General features: G+C 37.6%; 1 protein-coding gene across 1 annotated transcript in view; it reads left to right on the top strand.

Annotated features, from left to right (window-relative positions):
• The window catches only part of LOC135274887 (leucyl-cystinyl aminopeptidase-like), a 29605-nt gene extending 14217 nt beyond the window's left edge, over positions 1 to 15388 (top strand). Inside the window, exons 2-6 of the mRNA XM_064376170.1 lie at positions 3110 to 3230; positions 3908 to 4062; positions 6073 to 6186; positions 7666 to 7800; positions 15001 to 15388. Coding sequence (XP_064232240.1) covers positions 3943 to 4062; positions 6073 to 6186; positions 7666 to 7800; positions 15001 to 15294 — 663 coding nt within the window. The 5' untranslated portion in view covers positions 3110 to 3230; positions 3908 to 3942 and the 3' untranslated portion in view covers positions 15295 to 15388. The remainder of the gene's footprint in view (positions 1 to 3109; positions 3231 to 3907; positions 4063 to 6072; positions 6187 to 7665; positions 7801 to 15000) is intronic.
• Positions 15389 to 17232: the final 1844 nt, after the last annotated feature.

The raw sequence follows: 17232 nt of genomic DNA, 5'->3' as shown, positions 1-17232 counted from the left end.
CAGGGGTCCCAGACTTCTATGCCAAGGATCCATCCTAGGAACTGGGCTGTGCTGCAGGAGGTGAGCAATGGGCAAGCAAGCATTACCGCCTGAGCGCCTCCTCCTGTCAGATCAGGGTAGCATTAGATTCCCATAGGAGCATGAGCCCTTTTGTGAACTGCACATTTGAGGGATCTAGGCTGCACACTCCTTATGAGAATTTAATGCCTGATGATCTGAGATAGAACAATTTCATCCCAAAATCATCATCCCTTCATGCCCCTGCCTCCGTCACTCTCCCCTACACCCCTGTCTGTGAAAAATTGTCTTCCACAAAACCAGTCCCTGGTACCAAAAAGATTGGGAGCCACTGGCCTAAAGAGTAGAGGAACTGTATATTCCTATATCCAGGTTGACTGTGGATTATTATACATGTCCTGTTCAATGTTAAATACTGCATTGTTGTTAAAAGCCTAAAAAAAGAGGAACACGTATTTCATCATTTCTGTTCATTCTTCATTCCATAAATTTCCCCCTGCCTTCAGAAATGCCAGAATTACCTAGACAACTCTAGGCCAGTTGTGAAAGACATTGCCTGCTTTTGTTTGCCACTGCCTTCTTTTGTTTTTACTCTAGATAGGCATAACATGTAGAATCAGAATCTAGTCATGGTTACTCAGATGTGGACACCACATCTGACATTGAGCATTGAAGTAGAACCTTCACCAGTATCATCCATGTGAAGTTATAATTTTAATTTATTCATGTTTAGTCTGAAACATGACTACATGACTTTGTTCCAGATTTCCACTAAAAACATTTCTACCTCAACTATCTTCCACAAGCCTGGAACATTGTACTCAATTTATATCATTCTCCTAAAGCCATCTAATCAGTTATTCTGGGTAGACTTAACTGTTTTTATAGGGGAGAGGGGTAGAATTTCTGCTTTTCTGTGTGTCCAGTTATCTGTTGAGGAAGACTGGTGTTTTTTCAGAAAATTTAGTATTGAAGCTTCTAATATTTTCTGCCTTTATAAATCTTGCAGGTCATATTATTGTCCTTTTTGAGAGTGTGAAGTTTTGTTCTATTTTTGCTTTTGTTAAATAGGTTTTATTTTTATTAAATCATGACACAAATAAGTTAAACTTAACAAATCTGTTATCATTCAGTGTTACTTCACTTGAGTTACTTCACTTGGAATAATGGACTCCAGTTCCATCCAGGTTGATGCTATTGCCATTATTTCGTTCATTTCTATGGCTGAGTCCTATTCCATGGTGTGTGTGTGTGTGTGTGTGTGTGTGTGTGTGTGTATCACAATTTCCTTATCCACTCATTGATTGATCGGCATTTGGGCTGGTACCATTTTGCAGTTGCAAATTGTGTTGCTATAAATGTGTGTGATGTATCTTTTCTGTATAATGACTTCTTTTCCTTTGAGTAAATACCCAGTAGTGGGATTGATTAATCAAATGATGGTTCTACTTTTAGTTCTTGAAGGAATCTGCACACCGTTTTTCATAGTGATTGTAATAGTTTACAATCCCACCAGCATCGTAAAGGTGTTCCTTTTTCACCACATCTATGTTACCATCTGTTATTTTTTTATTTTTTTATTATGGCCATTCTTGCAGGAGTAAGGTGGTATGCATTGTGGTTTTGATTTGCATTTCCCTGATCATTAGTGATGTTCAGCATTTTTAAATATATTTGTTGTCTATTTGTATATCTTCTTTGGAGAATTGTCTATTCATGTCCTTAACCCACTTTCTGATGGGGTGTTTTTTTTCTTGCTGATTTGTTTGAGTTCCTTTTAGATTCTAGATATTAGCCTTTGCCGAATGTATAGATTGTGAAGATTTTCTCCCACTTTGTGGGTTGTCTGTTTACTCTGCTGATTATTGAATAGGGTGTCCTTTCCCCACTTTATGTTTTTGTTTGCCTTGAGAAATTGTTGACAGTTTTTACATCACTTAATGGGAAACTAAAATTGGAGTTAGACTTTACCAATGTGCTTTTTCCAAATCATGAATTGTTCAACAAGTTTTCATTTCCCACCTGTTGAGATATTCATTTTGATGTTTTTGTTTTCTGCTGTGTCTAATTTACATCCTACTTTCCCAGGTGAGTATCGAGGGCTTTTCAAAATCAATTAGAAAATAAAAGTATTGTTTTGTAAAACCCATTGCTTTGAACATGGCTGTTTAACACTTACCTTTTTATACCTACTGAACAAGATGTTTATAGTTTGTCGCATCATATATATTTAATGTATTCATTAGCCAAAAAAAAAAAGAGTGAGCAAGAATTGCAATTTAAATAGTAAGTATGATTCCATCTGCTTTCTCTCTTAGCATGTACCCGGGAGTGAATGGGCAGTGGGAGACATGAATCTGTTGTTCCCCAGTTGGTTTTAGTTACTGTGTTCAACTCGTATCACAAGTGTTTCTCTGTATAATATGTATATTTTTATAACCTGATCCCTAAAAACACACCAACAACTGAAAAAAAACGTAAGCTATCCCAAGCACTGGAAGAAAAACTGGCTGTGCCATACTTACTGGAAGAGAATACGTTGGTCTCTAATTGTTTTTTTCCAGGATAATTTCAACAAATGTACAATTTATGCCTTACATCTTAACTTTAGAACTAACTTCATCATAAGATGTGACTCCTCAGTGTTAAGTGCCTGCTAGATGCCAGGTGCAGTGATAGGTCCTGAAATGATGAACATTTAGTTTTGTCCTTCAAATAACTCTCAATTTTTATACCTCATAAGTAAGGAAGGGCAACTACAGGTAATGGAAGAAGAGAAGAGTGTCATATAGTTACAGGCAAATACTTACAAATTGCTATAAGATGACCTAAAGTAGTTATTTTGAATGTTGCTAGCTTAAAAAAAGTCGGGGGGGAGGGAATCAGTAAGTTTTTTCAACATTTTATATGTATGGAAGGGAGTTGCTAAACTCTGTGGAGCCTAAAGTAACTATAAGCAAGTGTTTCTATCCAGAAAGATCTCATAAAATTCTATAGCATTTTCAGATATGCTAGTCTAGACAGTGCTACTTGAATATCATGCCATTTTAATTGTTCCTGTCCTTACATCGTGCATAATGTTTCCCTTTAGGTTTCTATATATGCTGTACCAGAAAAGGTTGGTCAAGTTCACCATGCCTTCGAAACAACTGTGAAGCTTCTCGAGTTTTTTCAAAACTACTTTGAAATTCAGTACCCACTTAAGAAATTGGGTAAGAATCAAATAGTGTCTCTGATTTTTGTTATAATTAGAACCTAGATTTATTTTGCGAATGTTTTTTAAAAGGAAGTTCTGCCCAAGTTGTTTGCAGATAAAACCAAAAAAACATTACTAATGCTTTAAAATTGTATTTGTTAAGATTATTTAGATTTCATGAATATATCCAAACTTGGAACTTCAAACACTTAAGTTTCTTGGGCTGTAAAAAAGTTTATAGAGCTGCATAAGTAGGAACTTGCTTAGGACTTAGTCTGCAATTTGACTAATTGTAACTTCCAAGAAATACCTGATTCAAATACTAAAAACTGAGTAATGGGAGCTCAGGAAAGCAAGAGCATTTCAGTACTGTAGCTAGTCCTAGACAGTAGAGTATTGGCCATGAACTTTGTCCTTCTTGTTCTGGGAAGCTGATTGATTTGTGAAGGAATTAGGCATCTCTTTCCTCACTAAGACACAGTGGTCCAGTGACTCTAAAAGGGTTTGAACAGGTCTGCCTCAGCTGACATGTGGGTAGGGAGCATGCAGATTTAGAATAAGGAAGATTCCATTTATTAGAAGCATAAGAAGAATTCATTGCTTTCACAATGATAAACCACTGAATAAAATATTTTGAGTAGAAAATGCCAAAAGATGAGGGAAAGTTGATCACTTATTTCCTGTTATGTCTAGATTTGGTGGCTATTCCTGACTTCAGAGCAGCAGCAATGGAAAACTGGGGTTTGGTCACCCTTCAAGAGGAGATGCTTCTGTATGACAGTAACACTTCTTCAGTGGCGGATAGAAAACTGATGACTAAAATCATTGCTCATGAGGTGGCCCACCAGGTATTAGCAACCAGGGCTGTTACATGTCACACCTGGAGTTATTGTTAGCATTTAGATGCTAATAATTCTTCAACTCTTTTTTTTTTAAGTATTGCCTTTTTTAGTAATAGAAAAATGCTTTTTAAACACAAACAATTTTCCAATGAAAATGCTATCAGTTGTTGATGTGTGACTTTGCAGGTTAAAGGATTTTCACATCTGTCTTTCTTCATAACTTCTCTAGGGTAGGTATTAATCACATTTCACAGATGTAAAAACTGAGACTCAGTTTAAATAAATGGCCTGCCATAAGTCATATAGCTAATAAGTGGCAGCACTTGGTCCATGTAGAGCCACTATCTCTTCAAGATTTCTTTTTCCCCCTCAGTAATACACAGCTGCCTCACCTCTGACAAATGGCCACTGCCCAGTATAACTTTGTGGGGAAGAATCCCTTTCTTTAAGTTGCACTCTTCTGACAACTCGAATGGTAGCTGTCAGGGCTGGATTTTTTATTCATCTCTTGCTGGAATGGGGTTCTCTGTTAATTTTTTTAATTTTGGAGAGGGGGTTTCTGAGAAAATGGCAAAGGTACTGTTTGTGTGATATGGAGAGAAAGATGATTATATGGGTACATAGCACGCCCATTCTTCCCTGATACCTTGTCTGTTGTGCCCTGGATGAGGTGATTAACTAGAATTGGATATGGTTTGGGTGATGTCATGACAGCAACAGGTTAGGAATAGGATGTATTCTAGTCAGCTTATTTCCTACTTCAAACACCATGTATGAATCTAGCCCTTGTGAAGACTTCATGACAAACTGGCATATGAAGCACATTCTTACTTGCTTTAAAAATAGGTCATATAGGTAAGTTGTCTTTTGGGGGATCTCCTCTATGTCTGTTATTTCTGAAGCCACCTGCCACCATTTGGGACTATTACTCTGTTATTTCCTCTTTAGGACTTATAAATCATCTTCCTCTGAAACAGGTTTGAAGATAATATCATAGAGAAATATGTTACTGTAATTCTCAGAGGTATTTTGTTTTATGCAGTAACCTCATCTTTTTGCTGCTGATTTGAGATAAGCCTTAGGCCACACTGACCAAATTACATATCTTATAACTACTTTTTATTTCAAGGACTTTTTAGATACATTTTTTTAAAGGGACTCTCCTGTTACTTTTTTCCTTCCTCTTTTCTTCTATCTCATAGAAGGAAATATTTAATATCTTTCTGACTTCATTTGTTTATAGATATGCCATCTTTTTTTAAGAAACAAGATCTTACGCTGTCACCCAGGCTGGAGTGCAGTGGCATGATCATAGCTCACTGCAACTTTGAACTCTTGGGCTCAAGTGATCCTCCCACCTCAGCCTCTCAAGTAGCTAGGACCACAGGCATGCATCACCATGCCTGGCTTAATTTTTTTGTAGAGACAGAGTCTTGCTATGTTGTCCATGCTGGCTTGAACTCCTGGCCTTAAGAAATCCTTAAGGAATGTTATTTGAATTCTGGTTTGAATCATGCAAATACTGTCTTCAATTTGGGCAACTGAGGAGAAACAAAGTTATAGGCTTTCTGACTACAGAAACATCTCTCATATAGAGACTTTTTAGTTATTATGGATGGTAGTAGATATAATGGAAAATAATCTTACTAACTTGATATTAGAAAGTAGAAAAAGTCATTATCTAGGAAATCTCACTTTATGAGTTGGCCAAAAAAAGTTTTAATTTCCCTATATTCATGCTATATTCCATGTTTATTAAATTGATAAATATGCTAATAACCTTTCTTGCTTGTTTTCCCATTCAGTTAAGGTAAAATGTTAAAATTTCTATTTTATTTTTAAAGCAAATTTATACAACTTTTATAAGTTTTAAATTAATTTGAATACAGTTTAACTATAAGTGTATTTTAAGATATTATAATCAAGTTATGGGTGACTAATATGACACTTCAGCCAATTATTTAAAAGAAATTCCTGAGGATATAAATATACTGTGGGTTGTTTTCTCTCCCTCAGTGGTTTGGCAATCTGGTGACAATGCGGTGGTGGAATGATCTATGGCTAAATGAAGGTTTTGCCACTTTCATGGAGTATTTCTCTTTGGAAAAAATATTCAAAGAGCTTTCTAGTGTAAGTACAGAGTATCTTTGGCCTACTATGAATGCTAGGAGGAAAAATAGTCAAATCACATTTTCATGTATTTTCTGTGCATCTGGAGTAATGAAAATGTTTCTAGGAAGGTATGCCAAGCTTGACCTTGGTTACTGATATCTATACCTTTTGAGATTTGATAGTGAAAATTATGCTACTATTTATTGATGTGTTTCATTGAAAGCTGAACTTGTATAAGATTATTTCATATTTTTGTCACTAAGATGAACATTTCAAACTGTTTTGCAACATTTTCTTCTAAAGAGTTGTAGTTCTGCTTGCAGGAATTTAGATAAAGTTGCAAATTCCTTTTTGCAAAATTTAAAGTGTGTAAAAAGAGAAAAAAATTAAAACATTTTGTAGCATTACTGTTTCTTTACTATCACAATGTACATTCTTGTAATAATGGTATATAAGTTGTTACAAATAAATAATTTGCCCTTTTTAAGGTACAAACCACATTTTATGCCTTTTTCCAAAGATTAGAAATAGCATTTCAATACAGAGAGGTATAATAGTGTTGTCACTGTGGTATGAGACTCTCAGGAAATATTTCTAGTACTTAGGGATATTCAGACACACTAGCCCAGATATTATCAAGATAACTCAAACAGCAGGTGGGAAAGTGTAAAGATACCTTCCAACCTTGAATTTTTTTGACTTTCTATTAAACTTCCTGATATTAAACTTATGAACCAAGATGGCTTTTAAAACAGAAGTACTCTTAGAGCTTTTGATTTTAAATTTTTGATAGGGCTTGTTCAAAAATTTCAAATGGTAGGAGAAATCAACCGATGTTAATTGATGAATATCAAGTGGTAGCTAGAGTACTAAGAAAGATATTCTAAATCTGTGTATGCTACTTAATTAAGCAATGAGATACACAGTTTGACCACTTGGTGGTGCCCAGCATGTGCAAAAACGTCTAATACATGTTCTAGGGGAGCTCATCTGCTGACCTCTTAAAGAATTCTTTCTGTTGAAGAGTTATATTTTATTTAAAATGGACCTCAGTTAAGGGAAATATATATTTTCTCAATAGAAACGCTAGGCTATATATAAGAAATAAGCATAAGGACCGGTTTTTGTTCTTTCTCTTTTTAAATTTCAGGTTTCATTTAGAAAATATATATGCTAACCTTTTTAGAATATTCATCATGTGTACCCAGAGTTGGCATTTGTTTACTTTGGTAATAGATTCTTAATTTTTCATATGCTATTGTTTAGGAAATGCTAATTTTCATGTGGCCATGTTATAATTGTAATTTTAAATTTAAGGAATATTAATGAAGATCGCAATCTTCCTACATTTTTGAAAGCTTATATTCTGAAGTTTAGTGACACATCATTTTTTTGCTAATGATCTTACATAATAATTAGTCTAATTCATGTAAATAATTACTATACTTTTGCGTTTGACACTATTCATGATACTCTAACCTTTTCATTTTTTTAAAGTACGAAGATTTCTTAGATGCTCGATTTAAAACCATGAAGAGAGATTCCTTAAATTCAACTCGTCTGTTATCACCACCATCTGTTCAGACTGCAGAACAAATTATTGGAATGTTTGATTCTTTTTACTATTTAAAGGTATTACTGTGAACAAAAAGGTAGTTGGAGTGGGTTTCAAATTTCATATGTGAGTAAGCTGCATGATTTAGATTATTTTAAAGATTAATTTTTTTTTCAGGTATTAATGTTAAACTTTAAAATGTTTGCTTATATATATATATATCTTAGTCTTAACTTTTTTGTGAGTTTTTACCTTTCTCTAATTCTCATTTAAGTTGTATGACTAGTATTCCAGACAATTAACCAGATCTTATAGCAATCCATCTTTTAAAGTCAGTTTACACTCCAGATTTACAGGTAGAGTATGTTTGAGGAAGGTCCTAAGCAAGCTTTTGGCTGTGTTACTCAGAAATGAGATATGCTCTCAAGTCAGGATTGCCAAAACAAGTAAGCAAAAAAGATTTTAAGAATTGAAGATTAGATTGCAGGATCTGAAACATACACTCTGGGTTTCAAAGTAAAGAAAAAGCAGAAAGTTAAACCCCATTCGAATCACCGTGGGTCAGAGAATGAAAGAATAGGAATAATAGTGTCATTCACATTTATATTGTGGGGAGGGATGAATGTTATGGCTGTCAGACTAGATAGAGTAGAAAATACATAAAATGTGTGAGATACAGTCTGTGCCATCAAGTAGTTGAAAGTTTAGGTGGTTGGTACTTGTGGAGGAATAAGAGGTAATATGTACTGAGTGGGGCAGAGAATTTTTGCCTAGGATAACGAAGAGAAATTTGGGGGAGAAAAATGGGAATTGAGATGCTTTAAATAATTAAAATATACGTAAGGGGAATGGGGCGTATAGGGTAGTGCGGGAATGGGACGTATAGGGTAGTGCAGGAATGGGACGTATAGGGTAGTGCAGGAATGGAACAATGAGATCTGCAAAGAAAATGAAGTACTAATGGGCAAGTATGTTTTTTTCTGAGAGTCAGTGTTTGACTGCAGTGGAAGCCTCGTGAAGAGGGGAAGGAAAGTTGAGTGGGGCCCAGTTGTAGAAGGCTCTGGATACCATAAGGAATCCTCTTTTCCTGTGTAATGGGAAGCTTGAAAAGACTTTTGGACAGTGAAATAACTTGATTAAAGTTACTATTTAGGAAAAGTAAATTGGTTTCAGTTTATAAAGTAGATTTAAGTGGAGAGAAATATAAAGTCAGGAAATTGCTGCCAAAGTCTAGGCATGAAATGATAAAAGTTCGAAATGAGGAGTGCTAGTAAGGGTGGAAAGAAAACAATGGGTATAAAAAATACTGGGCAGGGAAAGAAATTATTAGTGACAGGGTAAGGCAGGTAAAGAAAGAGGCAGAAATGTTTTTCAGGTTCAAACCTGACTGACAGGAAGAATTACTGCACAGGTACTTTTAACAAACAAGAAAATCAGGAGTTCAGTTAGCTATATGAAATCTATTCCAATTAGAGCTACTGCTATGATTTTTGAAGCCCATAATGGACCTGTCAATACAGAAAATTTAAAACTTGAGGTTCTGTTATTATACCAAACTTAAACAGTGCAGTTATTTCAGCATTTGAAATCCTGCTTAAAATGCTCTAAGTTCAGTATATGATAACAAAACAGAGTCATAACAGAGTTCTGTCTCTGACCCCAGCCCTCTTATCCCAGAATTCAGTGTCTTCTGAACATGTAGTTTCCACATCATAGTCAATCCCTGTCAACATGGTAACTACGTGTATCAGAATTGGGAATTTGGAAAATATTCTATAAGAAAAGTAGGATACTAGATAACTTATCCAGTTATCCCTACTGGCGCTTACTTGGAGTATTGTGTGTAAGAAGGTAAGCGCCGGTAGGGAAATATGTTAGCAGACATATTCTGTTTGGTCTTTATAATCATCAAGCCTAATTCTGATGCAGGTTGCCTTGTAAGAATTCATTCATTTAGCAAATCTTACAAGTACTAACCGTGTACCAGGCATTGTTCTAGGTGCTGGGTTATATCAGGGAAGAAGATGGACCATCTCTTTTTTGAAGCTGTCATTTCAGGAGTCAAAGGTAGAGACAGCCAGTATACAAATGAATGAATAAATAGGTATTGTGTTAAGTAATAAGTGCTAACATGAAAATAAAATATGATAAGGGAAATGAGAATGACAAAGGAATATAATATAAAATATATTTATAATATAATATGGTTGAGAAGTTTTCCTGTATGGTGACATTTGAACACCGCCTAAGGCGGTGTTGTTTTGACTAGTCTTGGGTGCTGGGGTTGTATATTATTCTTTCAAGTGTGTATAAATATTGTGCCACGTTTTTCTACTTCATTTTATACTTGTTTCCTTCTATAGATGTATATATACTTAATGAAAATTGAGGTTCAGAGTATGACACATTTCCTCTTCTCCCTTTTCCTTACTGCCTTTTTAGGCAATAGCTAATAGAGTAGTTTGTTTTGTTTTAGGGTGTGGGAGAGAGTGGAGTAGGTACTTAATGTATATAAATATACTTGCTACTACATCGTATTACTAATTTAATTCACACTGTGTCCTTCTTGTGGACGTGAAAGTACTAGTGAAATGTGGTGATCTTGATGTATAACAGTTTCCCATTTTCCTCATCCCTGTTGACCACTGGGCAGTAGCTAACAGAGTAGTTGTCAAATGGAGTATTTGAGGTGAGGGGGAGGGACGGGGAAGGTAGGAAAATGCACTTACGTTTTTACTACTCATTGTATTAATTCATAGGGTGCCCAGACTGAAAGGTACGTAATGAACCACGGGATTCCAAATGTATAACAATCTCCTCTTTCCCTTTCCCTTACTGCCCATGTGGGCAATACTTAGAGTAGTTTGGGTTTATTGAAGATATTTTTCTAGGAGAGAGAAAGTGGTTTCAGAGTAAGAGTATACGCTTTTAAAATGTATACGAATGTTTTTGCTACTTTTTTGTCACTACCTTTCTTACCTTGTCCTTTCCATGGATGGATGAGGAAAATTGAGGTTCAGCCTGTAACAACTCTCCTCTTTTCCCCTTCCCTTAGATTGCCTGTGTGGGCAGTGTCTGAGAGAATAGTTGATTAGCTTCAGGGATTCTTCTGTGAGTATTGGGGTATATACTTTTGTATATGTATGTACACATTTTTACTTCTTCATTATAGTGTTTCATTGGGTACCTGGTCCTTCACTTGGACATGTAGGTTCCTAAAGAGCCATGGAGTTATGGATGTATAACAATCTCTTCTCCCTTAACTCTTTTTATGTATATGGGTAATAATTTTAAAGTAGCTTGAATTTTTTGAAGTTTTGACGGGTGGGAGGGGTCTAAGGGCAGAATATATACTCTTAAAAATGTATATATACTTTTCATTACTATATTGTATTAGTTCATGCTGTATCCAGTCCACTGCTTGGACTTACAGGTACCTAATTAAACGTGGAGGTCCGGATGTATGAAAATCTCCTCTTTTCCCCTTTCCTTATTGCCTGTGTGGGCAATAATTATAGAGTAGTATAGATGGTTTTTCTTTTTCACTCCATCTCCCTGTCTCCAGGAGGGTGGGTGTGTACTTTTTGAAATGTATATAAATGTTCTCGCTCCTTTTTCCAGTTGCTTCATTGTGTACCTAGGCCTTGCCATGATTGCTTAGGTACGTAATGAAAATTGAGGTTCATTCTATGAAAAATCTCCCCTTCTCCCCTTCCCTTATTGCCTGTCTGGGCAATGGCTAGTAGAGTAGTTGTTTAAGGGTTTGTGTTTTTTGTTTGTTTTTTTGCTTTTGATGGGGGGAGGTGGGGGATTTCTGGGTTTGTCTTTGTCTTTTGTTTAAATGTGTATACAAGTTTGCTAGTATTTGTTGTTGTTCTTTCACTCTCAAGCCAGTTGTAGGAATCAAATGTAATGAGGGACCCAGACCCAGGATTGTGGTAAATATTCTTTTCCTTCCTCAGAGCCTGTGTACACAAACAATAGTATATGAGCACTGCAGGGCTTTGGTTTTGGCTTTTTGCTTTTGAGGGTGTTAATGAGGAGTGGGATTGTGAGAGGAAAAGGCAAGATACATAATTTTTTTAAATGTGTATAAATGTTTTGCCACTTTTTTGTGTTAACTTTATTTTGAATCTTGTCCTCTGCATGACTGCTTAGGTAGAAATAAAGTTGAGATTGGCTCTATGAAAAATCTCCCATACTCCCCATCCCTCATTGCCTAGTGGGCAATGGTAGAGTAGATGTTTGGTTTCTTTTGGGAGGTGTCGGTGTGGTGTGTGTTTTTGTGTGTGTATACACACACACACACACACAAGAACACACATTTATGTGTATATACATTTTATATACTATATATGTATACACACACACACACAAGTATTTTAATATATATAAATATTTGCTAAATGCTGTGTGTTATATAACGTGATGCCAGTCCTCTGCTGGGACATGTATGTACATAATGAAACGTGGAGGTCCAGACGTATGATAGCTCTCCTCTGTTTCCCTTCCCTTGTTGCCTGCAGGGGCAATCATTTCATATCTTGGGTTTTTTTATTGTTTAATTTTTATTTTTTTGCAGGGAGGGGTTCTTTGGGTGGGTAGTGGTTAGGGGAAAAGGACAGTGTCTATACTTTTTAAAGATGTATATAAATGTTTTCATGTTACTGGTTTTGTACCTAGTCCTTTGTGTGGATATATAGGTACCTAGTGAAAATCGAGGATCAGTGTATGACAAATCTCCCATCCTCCCCTTTCCTTATTGCCTGTTTCGGCAATAGCAAATAGAATAGTTGTGTGTCGTTTACTTACTTGTCTGTTTTGTAGAGATTTTCTGTTTTTCTTAGGGAAATATTCTTAATAAGTATAAATATGTTTTCATATCTTTATTTTGTTTTGTTGTCTTTTGCATGGCTATGTAGGGACATAATGAAAGTTGAGTTTCATAATATGACAGCTCACTTCTTCCTCTCCTACATATTCCTCACTTAGCAGTAGTTAGTATGGTTGTTTTGTGGTTATTTTATTTTATTCTCTAGGATCTATTCCATTAAGGATGCAAACATAGAGATGAACATACATAATTTGCTGCTTTTTTCCTTCATTATTTTCCTTTAACACTTAGTCCTTTGCAGGGGTCTGACTGTACCTAACAAAAATAAAGACCTACTAAATCCCTGCCATCTGGCTGGAAGGTGTAGCAGTGTAGTGATGTAGCTAATGGCAGCAGGTGTGCAGCAGATAAGATGGGAAAGACACTTGGATATGGTTGAGCTGTGCAAACTAATTAGATCCAGCATTTCTTATATTGATTCAGATTGAATGAGATAGCGAAAAGGGACCTGTGCTTTTGTAAATTCTAGAAAGGCAAGAGGACAGTACTGAATAAAGGTGTGTTTAAACTTCATTGCTGATGTATCTCTTAGTAACTAGTAAACCGGTGAAGCTGATAAGCCAATGAAAGTCCTGTCTAAAACTCATTTGCAAACCCTTAAGAGTAGCTTCTTTTTGAGGCCTGGAATTCTGATTCATCTATAGAAGTTTATTATGATTCCATCAATAACATAGCTTGCGTACCTAGTAGAAATTGTTTCTTGGAATGAACCTTTTGAGTTATCGACGTGGCTCCGATGAATAACAACATGAGCCCTAAAACTAATCCAAAAGGAATTTTCTCTTTCAACCCCCACATCTGGCAAGACAAGCTGGCCCTTTCCTACCAGAGTTCTTTGTGTGGCTGCATCTTTCTCCTCTGTTCTCCATTGTATGCTTTCCATTTTGAGTTTCGTGCCTACACAGTTAGATGTCTTCTTCACTGGAATTCACAAATTGTATTTTGGTGCATATGGTGTATCCAGACCTGTATGTTCGCTTTAAGCATTCTTATATCACCGTGTCTCTTTATCTACCATATGGTAAATGTTAAAACTCCGCATTTGTCTGCATCAAAGAAAATGCATGTGCACACATTCTCCCTCCCTCCCTCTCTGCTTTCCTCCCTCCCTTCAAGCCTCTTAACATTGTTTGTTTTCTCCTTTATGATTCTTCTACTCCATGCTGAAGATTTGCCATATTACTATTTTGGTAACATTGAGTGATAGAACTCCTAGAAAATTTGCAAAGCACTGTTATAGACTGTATATCAAACTCTCAGGTTCTAGTGTTGAAAAATTAGCCTATACTTTGTTATTACTTATACCTGCTGCTGTAGGAAAAAAAAATGTTTATTCATGACACATTTAAATTTGATCATAAGTGAAAGAAAAAAGGGAACCTTTTTGGAGTTAGTCATGGTAGTCATTAGTGATATTTCTGAACAGTTCTTAATTTAAAATACTTCAGAGGAAGTAAAGGTGATGGCTTAGCTGGAGGAAATGCTCCAGAAGTTTCAACTGTATAAACCATCAGTACAATAATACTCTGCGTATGTATGTGTATGTAAAATGAGAATTACGGCATAATTGGAGCATTTGCATTAATCAACAAACTCACATTGAGACAAAACTTAGTCTTACAGCGGTCTTGATGAAAGCCAAGTGTTCCATGTTGCTGTGAAGAACAGTCTCTTTCAAATACTTTGGAAAGTAGCTACTTGGAAACTTGTAAAGGTATTACACTTTTATAGTTAAACCCCTATAGAGATCTTCAATTCCTTGAGTCTGAGCTTGTGGGTGGAATTCTAAATTTGTATTATAATCTGTCTTTTGGGAAAGATTTTGAAAATATGTATCTATAATATTGTATATGCAAATTGTGTTGTTTCACTTGTAAAGGGAAAAGGCTTATTTTTCTTTATATTTCTGATAACCTGTTTTGCATATGACCAGCACTGACTAAAAGGCATGTTTAACTGCAAACACTGTTGCTTTTTTGTGAAATGAAAATAAAAGTATTTAAATACAAATATTGTGTGGCCTTTTTGGATTTATATATGTATATATATAAAGTGCTATTTCTTCTTGGGTTATGGCCTCTACCTGGGCAGTTCCTGTATTCATTGTCTTTTGTGGTTAGTTTTGTGTTTCACCAGTATCCAGTATCTTTGACTCCACTTGTAGGTGCCCTTACTGGGCTCCTGTGCACTGCCCCACACCCTGCTCTGTCACCAGCCCCATTGTGATGGCATAAGAGCCCAGCTGCCCAGTGCCCCACCCGGACACAGACTAGTGGGTGACTCAGGACTACCCTCTCCATTTCTGACCATTGTATTGGTCTGTGCACAACTTCCCAAACATGGGGAATTTTTTGAGTAAATTTCTTTATTGGTTCCAACGCAGGCCCCAGCAGCAGTGGCAACTGCAAGGGTCACCTCCGGTCTATCCAGACACTCTGGCTGTCCAGGTTCAGCCCGCAGTTCCTGCACGTGCGCCAGCCTCACAAGGGTCACCTCCTCTGTATGCAGACTCTTCATGTGGCCAGGTTCAGCCCGCAGTTCCTGCACGTGCGCCGGCCTCACAAGGGTCACCTCCTCTGTATGCAGACTCTTCAGCCGGCCAGGACCACCCTGCAGTTCCTGCGCGTGCACCACCCCGGGGAGCGCTATACTTTCATCAATTTTTTTTGACCCCTGAGCCTGGCCTTCAGCTCTGTATTGCAGTCAGTTGCAACATCCTGAGTGACGAACGACGGGACCCTCCTCCTCTTGTCTTGAGGCACCCCACGAGGAAGACACCACACAACTTTGCAGACAGCAGAAGCACCGTGGGGATCCCTCCTGTAAAAGACGGAGTCCCAAATACAGAGCTGAGGGCAGAGGAGGAGCCGATGGACATCGACGATCAGGTAGAGACCCAGGGGCAGGAGGAGGAGAAAGGGGGCCCCTGTAGCAGTGGGGGAGCAGCATCTATCTCGAGGCCCCTGGAGACTCAGGGAAACCTTGCTTCCGTCGACTGCAGTCCCAGGGCCTTAAAGGGAAATGCCCATAGCAGGAGCCTGACAGAAATGAACAGGACTGACAAGGCCCAGGTGCCTGTGAGTTCCCACTCCAAGGGCCATGGAGTGCCCAGCGCACACAGCCCTGCAGGAGGCGTCCTTCCCTTTGGGAAGCCTGACCCAGTGTGGGGATCACTCCAGCATAGAGACCCCTAAGTGTCTCCGCCATAATGGAGCTTGAGCCCAGACACATTTCTCCCTCCCTGGAAGCAGTCGAGCTGAGGGAAAGAAGGAACTGAAAGGAGTTTGATTTTGCAAAAGTCTATTTCTAGTTCACTGACCTAATATTATGGCTGGGTGAAGCCTGTGTGGTTTTATTAGACATTGTGTTTCTTGAAGTTTTTGTACTGGGCTAGTTTTATCACTTTGTTTACCAGGTATTCACTGAAGCTTGCGATTATTCGCATGCCATTTGAAATTGTTGTCCTCAAGATTTATCGCTTGCTTTGACAGTTGTAAAATGTTATCTTATTCCTGTAAGTAGAAAAGGTCATCTGTTTGTTTTATGATTTTTTGGATCAATCTTTACGTACTAGTTTTATCTTGATCCCCAGGCTTGCAATGTTCTATTCCCCTTTGTTGTAATGATTTGACGTCAGCCATTGTGGGCTGAAAAGTATATAATGAGACCCTGTGCATGAAATAAACTGCTGACTGGGGCATTGCCTCATCAGTCCTCCAGACCCCATCTTTCTGACATTCTTTTCTTCTGCACACTCTCTCTTCCAGGAATTGGGGCCCAGTTCCATCCTAAGAGGCCCCAACAACCCAGCTCCAGCAGTGCTTCCTGGCCCAGTTCCTGGCTGTTCCCACTGGCAGAAAGACCACCTCAGCAACACCTCTGATACCACAATGGAGTGGGAGGACACCCAGCCCAAGGATGCTGCAGCTCCTGCAGTAGGCAGCTGTTCCCTACCCGCAGCTGGCAGCCACAGTCTTCGACTGGTCCCTCCCCAGGAATGGAGGTGGGAGAGAGACGTGGGGCCCCTACCCGCTAAACGTCCCCGCAAATCCCTGGAACGATTCAGAGGCACCACAGGTGGATGTAGAAGAACAACATCCAGAAGACTTAAAAAGTGAGATGGAAGAAACTACAATATGTGATAAACTGCAGTGCCAGCCAGCCTGCCCCGATGTCTCCCCACCCTGCCCCGATGTCTCCCCACCCTGCCCCAACCCATCTACATGTCACAAATCCCAGCTCCAAACAATATAAACATGTGTCTAAATCCTAGACAATTTTTAGTGCTCGATTCTTTCTGAAAACTATTTGGCTTACTGTTTTTAGTTTAAAATAGAATCTGAGGGTCATTACTGTAATTAATTAAGATTATTCTTTGGATAATCAAAATATGCTTGAAAAGTAATAGAGTGTTTTTTTTCATTTTAGAAAATAAATGCAAGGCTAACCTTTAATTTTCTTAGCTGTCATGGTAAATCAAAATTAACTACAGCTTAAATTTGTATTGGTAGTCAATAGTAGGTGATCACTCAACAATCTGTATTTGAAGTAGACCAAATTTCAGTTTAATCATGTAATAGTAATTTTTTTTTATGTTTTTGATGTCTTCTCAAAA

The sequence above is a fragment of the Aotus nancymaae genome, unplaced genomic scaffold (assembly GCF_030222135.1).
Source record: "Aotus nancymaae isolate 86718 unplaced genomic scaffold, 86718_ANA_hifiasm-v0.15.2.pri h1tg000014l, whole genome shotgun sequence".
NCBI lineage: Eukaryota > Metazoa > Chordata > Mammalia > Primates > Aotidae > Aotus > Aotus nancymaae.
Note: the sequence above shows the minus strand (reverse complement) of the source record. Positions and strands in the feature narration are given on the sequence as shown.